Source organism: Abramis brama, assembly GCF_963993115.1.
Source record: "Abramis brama genome assembly, chromosome: 18".
NCBI classification, from domain to species: Eukaryota; Metazoa; Chordata; class Actinopteri; order Cypriniformes; family Leuciscidae; genus Abramis; species Abramis brama.
Window position 1 is genome coordinate 21,919,599 of NC_139980.1, and position 11,913 is coordinate 21,931,511.

The following is an 11,913-nucleotide window of genomic DNA, read 5'->3' on the forward strand; positions in this document are numbered from 1 at the left end:
TTTTGTTTTTTAGGGAGGGGTTGGGTGTCTGTAATGTTGTATGGTTTTCTAATGGACCCTGAGTGTGTCAAAAAAGTTGAACTGAACTGAACTGAACTTTAATATAATTACATAATATTTAGCTTACCCCCTGGCTGTAAGTTATTCTGTGGAATTACTTTTATGTCGTTTTTATTCAATCAAACATAGGCCTGTGTTTGAGTGCAAAAATAATTATATTGTAATTAAAAAATGAAAGATTGCAAATAAAATGTCTTCTTAAAGCTGTTTTAATTATAAAAATAATGTAATTGATAAAACTTTGCAGTGCGAGTATGTTTTTTTTTTTTTTTTGTACAGTTTTCGTCACGCACTGCAGGCACAAATTAGTCATCCAGCGAGGAGGAGTGAATGTAATTTGGGCCTGATGGGTGGAGCTAGAATATGTAACCACACCCACTACTCTCTCTCTCTCTCCCTCCACCCCATGAGACGTCCAGAGAGGAGGAGCTGGACACCATTTGACTCATGAGTACCTCTTGGTGGAGGGTCGCATCTGTCACTTTTTTCACCCCTGATGAAAATTTGCTTCCCTCCAAACAAGCTAGTTATTGGCCTTTTGGCCTCATCTTCTATTAATGCAGTCAAAGCATGCTATTTCTTGCAGCGTGTAGTCAAACATATCAGAAACAATTGGATGTGTGAGTAAATTAGCTCATCCAGATATAATTTGATATAATTATATTATGTTCAAACCTGTTTTCACTGTTCAAACCGGGGCATCAAACGTGATCTTTGCCGTCAGTGTGTGTGTGTGTGTGTGTGTGTGTGTGTGTGTGTGTGTGTGTATTTGTTCTCCATTGTGGATGGAGGTGTTTTTTGTTTATTTGTTTGTTTGTTTGTTTTTTGGACAAATTATGTAAGATAGAGCAACTTGTGTAGTCTCACCTATTCTCTCTGTGTGTATGTATGTCTGTGTGTGTGGCCTTGGGGGAGTTCTTAAAATTCAAAATGGTGAAAAAAATGGAATAGATGGAAATGAAATGTAGGACAATGAGCTTTTTTTTCTTTTCTTTTTTACTGGTAATTATCCCAGAATGAGTATCAATATTTTTTACTGTAGTGTTTATCCCACAGTACTTTGTGTTTGGGTGACTCCTCTAATGAAATAGTGAAAAAAAACTGTCCCGACAACACTTGACTCATGTGGAAAGAGAGTGAAGTCAGAGGCATTCCCTCACACTGATTGGACTGCTATATTAGGAACTCACAGAGTGCTTATAAAGTCTGACACTTCGTGTTTAATGTTCAGAAACACTGCCGCCTACACAGTTTTACTAGTTATTCCGCTACTTTCAGTTCGTGTAACTCTTTATGGCGAACATTCGTAAAAAGCTGGTGGTGGTTGGTGACGGGGCATGTGGAAAGACTTGTCTTTTAATCGTTTTCAGCAAAGATGAATTTCCAGAGGTTTACGTGCCCACCGTTTTTGAAAACTACGTCGCGGACATTGAAGTGGACAATAAACGAGTCCAGCTGGCTTTATGGGACACGGCGGGACAGGAGGACTACGACCGCCTCAGACCCCTGTCCTATCCGGACACTGATGTCATTCTCATGTGCTTCTCAGTGGACAGCCCGGACTCTCTGGAAAACATCCCAGAAAAGTGGGTGCCAGAGGTGAAACATTTCTGTCCTAATGTGCCCATCATTTTGGTGGCGAATAAGAAAGACTTGCGAAGCGATCACAGTGTAAGGAGTGAGCTGTCGAGAATGAAACAGGAGCCCGTGAGAACAGAGGACGGGCACACAATGGCTGCTCGCATCGGGGCCTGTGACTACATGGAGTGCTCTGCCAAAACCAAGGAGGGGGTTCGGGAGGTGTTTGAGACCGCTACTCGAGCCTCATTACAGAGGAGAACAAGACCACCCACTGGCTGTTTGAACTGTTGCAGACTGATGTGAAAGACTTTATATCCGTTAAGTCACAGAACACGCTATGTATTGTGTCTAATTTTTCAAAGCAAGTAAAGTACAGTATGATCCACTGAAAATAAGAGATCAAGAGGCTACTGACCGTCTTTGAAATGTTGCTGATTGATGGAATGAGGAGTTTGAACCCACCGTTAAGTTTGTAGACGTTGCACAGGTTTGTTTTTGTAAGCATGCTCACTATATAAATGGATTTGCTTTCAGAATATGCCTCACAAAACTGTGTTTATTATTGTTTTCTAAAGATACCCTGTCAAAGCTGAAGGATTTATAAGGACATTTCTATCATAATTTTGAACATCTCTTAAAAGATGTTGCCTTGGCTTTTGGCTTGCTTAGTTGGGGACATTTAATATTCAACAATATTATTGATCTGCCTTACTTAAGGTGGACGATGACGCAATTTTCTTCTAGAAACAAACTTTGCTTTATTATTTTCATGTTATCACTGTGAAGCTGCTTTGATACAATCTGCATTGTAAAAAGCGCTATATAAATAAAGGTGACTTGACTTGACTTAAAAGGATCATATAATAATTTTCTAAAATAAAAAATAAAATAAAAAAGAAAGAAATAACATCATAGGAAATCCCTGTTAATAGGTCTACCTGTTTTTTTTGTTTGTTTTTTTTGTTTGTTTTTTTCTGACCTTTGCCGTTCATCAGTGTCTGATTTGTTTTTTTATTTGAGTAGAGGATTCTTATGTGATTCTTTTACACAGCCTCTTAAACCATGGACCACATCATACTGGATGTGGTCTACACAGGCCCCTAGGCTCAGGGATTTCTTGAGGCCCCTAGGCCTCCCCCAAGACAACACACACGCACAATACAAACACAAAAAGTATGATTCAAATGTTGCATCACAAATTATCATCATAAATGTTAGTGATAAAATAAGAGTGAGGTGATTCAATCTCTGTTGGATTTTTTTAAATGGGGTGGGACAGAGAGAACCAAGAACCAGTCAGGGAGACCAGGGAAAACAGAAATAAATACTGGCTCCATAAGAGGATTATAGGTATTTAATATTTAGTAGTAAATTATGCAATTTATCATCTGTATTACCATTGTGAAGCCACTTTGGCTGTATAGCCCTATACATAAATATATATAAATATAGCTGTGTATTCCCTTGCTGGGAACATTGGATTCAGACATAGTGCATTTGGTTTTGTTTTGCATTTGGATATGTATATTTAGACATTATTAAGGACTTCTTTTGTCAAAGTTGAGATTTTGTTGTTGTTGTTAATTTGTTAAGTTAGTTTGAAGTGTCAGTTTTTTAATTATTGTTACAGTCAAATCTGGACACAGAGAAAGCATTCTGTTACACATACAGTAGCCTATTAACTATTTAATAACTTCATCAGAATATGCGCGTGAGCAAGTGTATAAAGTCATGTATAATATATTTGATAATTCCACTGCGCTGAACCTTAAGTTTTTTCCATTCCACTGCACAACTTTTCTATATTTTTTTCTAAGTAAACATGCTCTTGAGGAAAGTGTTTGGCTGTTGAGCTCTGCTGTGTTTTTGTTAATGCTCATAAAGCTGCTTCGCCAAGCGCGCTCTTGCAGTGTTGCCATGTCCATTTATTAGATATCTTTGGGATTGTTATTTTTCCATATTAAGAGGGGAAGTGACAACTATCAGTTCAGCTGGAGTGTGTACATGGCTATGGCTTTTGTGCCAGTGTCATAGTTATTAATGTGTCATCTGTTAATGTGGTCAAAATGCTGGCTCAACAGGGCTGGCACTGGTCACACGTATAGCTATGTCCCTAATTTTTTGTTTTTATTCCTGTGAATTTGTTGCTTTCATGTATTTATGGGAAATTAGAATGCATAGGTAAAGCAATGTGAATACATGGCTTTTCTAGTAAATTACACTTATAAATACAGATGTATTTTAAAATAATGAGAGTGCCTGATAGAGACTTTTCCTAAATGGTTCTTAGTTGTTCTTGCTTCAGTGTGACCCAAGTGGTGACCCAATTTAACATTTTATTTCCTTGTATTTCCTTTTCCTTTTACATAATCAAAAGATGTGGAAAGCATTTTCACTTCCCTTAAAAGCTGATAGGCCTACTTTACTATCCTAACTGCAGTATCTTAATGTTACACACACACACACACACACACACAAAGTGAAGTGACCATGTCATTTATTTAAAATGCATTTTTATATTGATCTAATCAATATATCCTGTTTTGTTCCATTTGAACAAAATTAAAAAGAAACATATTTGTATAACAAAAAAAGACATCTTATTTAACATCAGAGTCTTTCGAAGATATATTCCTGTTCTCTGTTTTATAGAAAACATTGTCAAAATGTTTATTAACCATGTCATAAACAAAAAATTAAATAAAAAAAATAACTACACAACACAATTGCTTTGCATGGGACTGTTGAATGTTGAAATCATGTATATTTTTGTATTTTTCAGCAAGAAGATAAAAGCAAGAATGGAAAGTGTTTCTTGTTTAGTTATGTTTGTATTTAGAACTGTTTCAATGATACTGGGTTACCATTGTGATGAAGAGTGGAGCTTTTGCTTGCTGAGAATGGGAACATGAAGAGTGTGGCTGAATTCAGAACTGCATTCTGTTACTCTTACTTTTTGTACCATATCTTTCTATGACAGTAAAAGTACAGTATATGCAGTTCTGAATTAAGCAATGTCTTTGCTACTTTCCTTAAGGAGCAGACTTAGCATTTGGCGTGCTAATAAGTGCTGTTCATTAGCTAACTATTATTCAGTGATGTGACAAATGACAAAATATATATATATACAAATACCATATAAAATCACTTTGTTTTTAAGTGACCAAATTAAGTAGTCTCAATCTAATTCAATGATAATAAAGTTACATGAACAGATTACATTTGTGTGTTTGTGTTACTTCATTAATTGTGGAATTGATGTACTGTACATGATTTAATCATGCAAATCCAGTTTATGGTCTTTATAATAAATAATCTTGAATGTTTTTTTTTTTATCTTTGGGAACTTTTCTTATTAATATTAAATCAAAATGTAAGGATTGAGTCAAAACATAATTATAATTAGAGAAAAAAAATGGCTGTATTTTTTTTATTTAGAAACACTTTCTAAGACCATGCTTATAATGAATTATAGCTAGCTCCATTTATACTTATTCATAAGTATTACTATTTTGTAAATACATTTATAAAGACTCATTAATACCTATTCTGCATTATAAGAACAGTTATAGTCACATTTATATTATTTTTATAATAAGTTATGCATTTGCTTTTTCAATGCGCATGCTCATAATCCATTATACACTGATTTATATTTTTAATTAAGTATTAATTAGTCAGTCGTATGGTTCCATGAATGTATTTATGAAGATGCAACCTGCATTGCTATGATATTATATTATAGTTGCAATGACTTTTTAGTAACTCAGATTTCTTTCCTTCAAATAAGTGAATATATTGTGATTAATAGCCGTGTTGTGTTCTTATAAATACTTAAATGCAGTTTTCCTAAAGCAAAGAAATCATGAAGATGTGCTCATTATACATTTTAAGTTATTTGTATATGTAACTAATGAACAATAATTCCTGTATTAAAATAATAATAAAAAAAAAAAAAACAGAAATCAATAATACAAACAGTTTTTTTATGTTACATACTAGCAAAACACTGCAACAATATTTTTTAAAGTATAATTCCAAACTGCTATAAACAATACTATGCATATGGCTGAGGAGATATAGATTTTAACAAATCAAAATTAGCATTCATCACCTCTAATGCAAACATTAGCCATTCATAATATATCATAATAATAATAATAATCATTATTATATATCATATCATAATTGATAACTAATTGGTAATTGTCTCTGGAACTCTTCTATATTTGATCATTTATAAATCAGTGCATAATGGATTATGAGCATGTGCATTGAAAAAGCAAATGCATGACCTATAAGTAATTATAAAAAATAATATATTTCTAGAAAAGTAATACTTATAAATAAGTATAAATGGGGCTATAATTCATTATAAGCATGGTCTTCACAGAAACTGTTACCTTTTATTTTTCTAATATATAATTTTTTTCAGTCCATTTTTGGGTCAGAATCATGTTTAGAACCACTGACTTAGTCTTCAACTACATGTCAGAGACATCTGTGGATTTGGAACATTTAATTGGGACACCAATACACCACCCCCAGCAAATTACAAACTCATTTGTAGTGCTATTTTTAATGGGAAAGTGTGTCATTTGAATTAAACAAGTTGTGCCGCTTCCTCCTGGTACATTCGGAATACTTACAATGTTGTTAAATGTTTCACACAAGTTCCTAAATGAATTTGGATGGATTTTCAGTCTTTTATCAAACTTACATATTAGGGTTTATAATTTTGCTCTCAGTTGAACAAACATTTAACCTCCTCAGTCCCCGTGTCCACATACGTGGACACCACATTTTTGGCTGTGTGCAGCTTAATACTTAATTCTGTGTAACTGGAACATGTTTTTCACAAACATGGACACTTATACTGCCATCTGGTGGTGTCAGGAGAAAAAAAGATTTAACATAAATAATTTCAAGATGGCGGAGAACAGAGGCGAAATGTCACGCAGCCACATCAGACCAAAACGCCCACAAGGTAAAAAATGTAATAACATTTCATCGTTGATTCTTGTTAAGTTATGCATAATAGTGTTGTATGATTAAAATGGCATGCACATTTGACAAACTTTTGTAACAGGAAAGATTTACTAGGCTGCTAAACTTGATGTCCACATATGTGGACATTGGGACTTAACTTCGATGAAACTGTATAAGAATTTTAGCAAAAAAAATGACAATTTGTAGTTGCACAACTTGCACTGAGCTTCGTGGCGCGGGTACACACACACACTCTCTAGATCACTCGCGATCGCACACACAGACACTCTCTCTTGCCCATTCACGATCGCGTGCGCGAACACACACACACACTCTCTTGATCACTCGCGATCGCACACACAAACACTCTCTCTTGCCCATTCACGATCGCGTGCGCGCGCGCACACACACACACACTCTCTTGATCACTCGCGATCGCACACACAGACACTCTCTCTTGCCCATTCACGATCGCGTGCGCGCGCGCACACACACACACACACACACACACACACACACACACATTCTTGCTCACTGCGATCGAGCGTGCACACACACACAAATAAAAATAACATTCCTAGTTTGGAGAAGTTGAAGTTTTGGAGTGTTACAAAAAAGAAAGCAAATTTTCTATTTTTTTTTTGGATATGTTTTTTATTTGGATATAAATTTTGTTTTTCCATATCAATGTTCAGAAGTGGTGATCAGTTGACAGCTCCGCCCCTCTCTTCACCGAGTGTCCAAGATATACAGCCAGAGGCCAGATGAAACGCCCACAAAGTCGATCATCGACCTCCGGCCTAGGGTGTCCTGGTGCCACGTGCACTGATGGACACCCTTATGCTTGAACATGGTGTTCGTTATGGACAAACTGTGACTAGCCCGCTCGGGTTCAGATCAGGGGGGCCGTTCCTCCCAATCACGCCCCTCCAGGTGTCACTGTCGCTGCCCACGTGGGCGTTGAAGTCCCCAAGTAGAACGATGGAGTCCCCAGTCAGAGCGCTATCCAGCACCCCTCCAGGGTCCAGGGATCAGGTCGTCGAAGCCCCCGCCTTCGACTGCCGCCCGATCCTCTAAGCACCGGCCCCTTACAGTCCCACCTACGGGTGGTGAGCCCACGGGAGGGCAGCCCCACGTCGCTTCTTCGGGCTGAGCCCGGCCGGACACCATGGGGGAGGCCTGGCCACCAGGCGCTCTCATACGAGCCCCACCCCGGGCCTGGCTCCAGGGTGGGGCCCCGGATAAATTTTCCAACTCACCTGGGCTGAGCTGTGGGTCATGACTGAAAAGACAAGATCCCGGATACAAGTGGCCGAAATGAGCTTTCTCTGCAGGGTGGCTGGGCGATCCCATAGAGATAGGGTGAGAAGCTCGGTCACTCCGGAGGAGCTCAGAGTAGAGCCGCTGCTCCTCCACATCGAGAGGGGCCAGCTGAGGTGGCTCAGGCATCTGTTCCGGATGCCTCCTGGACGCCTTCCTGGGGAGGTGTTCCGGGCATGTCCCACCGGGAGGAGACCCCGGGGAAGACCTAGGACACGCTGGAGAGACTATGTCTCCCGGCTGGCCTGGGAACGCCTCGGTGTCCCCCTGGAAGAGCCGGACGAAGTGTCTAGAGAGAGGGAAGTCTGGGCATCTCTGCTTAGACTGCTGCCCCCGCGACCCGGCCCCAGATAAGCGGAAGATGTATGTATGTATGTTCAGAAGTTATACAAGAGTAACAACGAAAAATGTTCAGGCACAGGCTGTAAATAAAAGAGATTTGCACTTTGTTACACAATGGTGTATTGATTTTTTTCTGTGAATTCAGACCCAGTGTCCACATATGTGGACATCATTTTTTTCAAAAAGTGCTTCATGTTCAAAGATAATATCTGGTTATTATATATATTGGTCCCCTCCTAACCCCAAAAAGCTAGAAGAAATCTAAAATGCACGCCAAACCAAAGCTCGGGTCTGAGGAGGTTAAACATTGTGTTAAACATCCCAAACATACCAAAACTTGAGTCTGTCTAAACATTATGGTCCACTATTAAAATTATAGTTTCGACACTGTAAAATCACTTTGAATGTATTGTCACTGCAAATTCCAAATTAAAGGTTTTCTGAATTACTAAACACTAAAACACTAAATCCCACTCTCTGAACCAAATTCTCAATAGCCTAAACCAATTTGTCGAATAAATCACACGAAATTTCTGTAAAACATTAAACAGGTTCAGGTAGTTACTAAAGACACCATTTGCAAATCTCATGCACTCTTTTTTCAAACCTCTAAACACATTCTCACTCACTAAAACACATTTTGCACTGTGATGCACTTATGTTTCAAAATGCTAAACACAGGCAGGCAAAAGTTAAACACAACTACAACACAGTTGTCATCGTTTACACACAACGACTCAAAATTGTTCACACTTATTTCAAATGATGTGATCAAACCAACTGTCAGTCAGTTCAGAGTCCCAAAATTGACTCAAAATGTTGCACTGAATGTTGATACCAAAAATAGATGGAAACAATATACAGTAAGGGAGAGGAGGAAGAGTATGTGTACAAGGAGGAGGAAGAGGAAGGTGTGTAGAATGTTGTCAAGGCTGGATCCGCTTTAGGGTTTTTCCCTTTGCCTGCAGAGATTCACATTATCTGTGATGTGGAGAAACTCCTCCGGCCGGACCAACATGAAGACCTGGGGCCTCATTTATAACCGTTGCGTACGCACAAAACAGGCCCTGAAAGAGGCGTACGCCACTTCCGACGCATAAGTTGTGATTTATAAAAACAAACTTGACGGGAAAATTTGCGCACCTGCACGCAAACTCTGACCCATGCGTACGAACGTTTTGGAGATGGAGCAGTTTGGCGACACCGATGGTGAGCTGGAGTTAAATGTCTTTTTGGTCACTTTTAGACAGAAAATCTAAAGAAAATTAAACATATACAGAAAGATAATACAAATTTCACTCACCAAGCTGTTACATGAAACAAATATCCATCCCTTCTTAAATGTCCGCGCCAGCGAGCGCGTTGAGCCGTTTAGTGAAACTGACGCAAATAACAGTTTAAATAAATAAAATAATGATTTAAACTATGTTTTGCTTCTGATATAAACATTTAGATTAAATATGCCATTCAAATGAATGGAGTTAAACACTTAAACATGAAATTATTACTGAGAAGTTACAACAAACTAGGCGTTGTAAGCTCCATATATGGTTATTTCGGGGTGGAGACGCATGTGCGCACAATCTTCCGCTGACTGGGATTTATAAACTGAATTCTGCGCAGGTTCTGGCGTACGAACGGTTTTATAAGTCTGAATATTTTTTTGCGTACGCCATTTTTGGCTTTCGGGCGCACGTACATTTTTAGTAAGGTTCCTACGCAGAGTTTTATAAATGAGACCCCTGATGATGAAACATGATGCTAAAACACTAAATCCCATTCTCTGAACCAAGTTCTCAATAGCCTAAACCAATCTGTCGAATAAATCACTCTTTCTGCAAAACCTTAAACAAGTTCAGGCAGTTAGACACTGTTTGCAAATCTCATGCATGTTTTTTGCAAAACTCTAAACACATTCTCACTCACTAGAACACAATTTGCAGTGCGATGAACTTGTTTTGCAAAACACTAAAACAGGAAAGCAAAAGTTAAGCACAACTGAAGCACAGCTGTCATCATTTACACACAACAATTCAAAATTGTTCACACTTTTTTCTAATTATGTGATCAGAAGGTATACAAAACATAAGCCAGTTCAAGGTGCACAGATGGCACGGGTGCATCCATCAACAATGAATAACAATATGAGAGGTAGAGGTACGTATACGAGGTGGTGGATGAAGAGGACGAGGAAGAGCAAGGCCAAGAATAGTAATTTCAGTTGAAATTAGAGCTATAGTCCATGTTCTTCTCCATGGAATGACGATGACAAAGAGTTCAACCTAATTTGAGCAGATTGTCTGTGGCCACCATAATCAGAACATTCAGAGAAGTGAACGGAATATTTTTTACACTGTATTTTCATAATTTAATTTCATACAGTTTTTCTTGATTGCTTAAACACTATAACCAGTCTTTTGAACTAAAATTTCAAAACCATAACGCCATTTATCAAAAAGCACACCCATTTCCCTAAACCAGGGATAGGCAACTCCGGTCCTGGAGGGCCACTGTCCTGCAGAGTTTAGCTTCAGCCCTCATAAAAACTCACCTGCCTGTATCTATCTAGTAATCCTGAAAACACTGATTGCCTTGTTCAGGTGTGTTTAATTAGGGTTGGAGCTAAACTCTGCAGGACAGTGGCCCTCCAGGACCGGAGTTGCCTATCCCTGCCCTAAACTATAAACACTATTCCCCTGTTTTGACACAAGTCAGATTTGTTGAACTGCCACTGCAAAACTCTACACACAAAGCCCTTCATTTCTCATGGCACCATGCTGTCATTTAGAAAGCACTAGCATTCATTATTGTTCACTTAAGTCAGCACAGCTTCAGCTCAGATAGCACACAATTACCCAAGTGGAAACACTAAAAGTCAAAATTGATCACACACCAATCAGATCCTTCAATAGATAGATAAACAGGCCAGAGTCAGTTCACTGGGTTTTGGAACAATGAATCCAGAAAGACATGAAGGAAGAGGTCGAGGACACTAGAGTGGAGGAGGTGGAGGAAGGTGAAGAGGAAGGGCAAGGCCAAAGAGACAAGCAGTGCTAGAGTTAGTTGCCCATGTCTTTGTCCATGGTATGACTATGAGGGAGGCTGGGCAACGAGTACAGCCAAACTTGAGTCGCTTCACCGTCGCCTCGATCATAAGAACCTGCTTCAGGTGGAAAAACAGGTAGATGTACTTCAGACTGCTCTCTACTGTAACTTCTGAGTGCAGTACACTGTGCTGTGACAACACATACTGTAGCTGTTGCCCTATACTATTATAATAAAAAGAAATGCATCAAATTGCCTCACATACAGAGAGTTTTCTGAATGCTTCCATTTTGTAAAAAGGATGTGTTACAGTTACAGTAATCAGTACTTCTATTTTTCTAGGACACAGAGATGATGAAATGGAAGAAGCCTGCCAAATATTTCAGTTGATGCGTGCCAGCGGGGAACAGGCATGCAAGAGGATTTTACCCCTCTGCCTGGCTAGGGCCAATATAGCCTGTGATGCTGACGAGATTCTCTGGCCTGACCCAGACCAAAGATGGGATGCTGAGGTGGATTTTTTTTTGTTTTTTTTTTTGTGTATTGTACTGTAGGGAGAGAAATAAAAAAATGTGC

General features: G+C 38.7%; 1 protein-coding gene across 1 annotated transcript; it reads left to right on the plus strand.

Annotated features, from left to right (window-relative positions):
- The first annotated feature begins 1,240 nt into the window (after positions 1-1,240).
- On the plus strand, positions 1,241-2,487 carry LOC311068563 (rho-related GTP-binding protein RhoB). The gene has a single exon (XM_084091078.1). The coding sequence runs from the start codon at positions 1,354-1,356 to the stop codon at positions 1,942-1,944; it is 591 nt and encodes a 196-aa protein (XP_083947204.1). The 5' UTR covers positions 1,241-1,353; the 3' UTR covers positions 1,945-2,487.
- The last annotated feature ends 9,426 nt before the right edge of the window (positions 2,488-11,913 follow it).

Bases quoted from the DNA above. Each gene is read 5' to 3' on its own strand.
- LOC311068563 (XM_084091078.1), top strand. From the start codon at position 1,354: ATGGCGAACATTCGTAAAAAGCTGGTGGTGGTTGGTGACGGGGCATGT.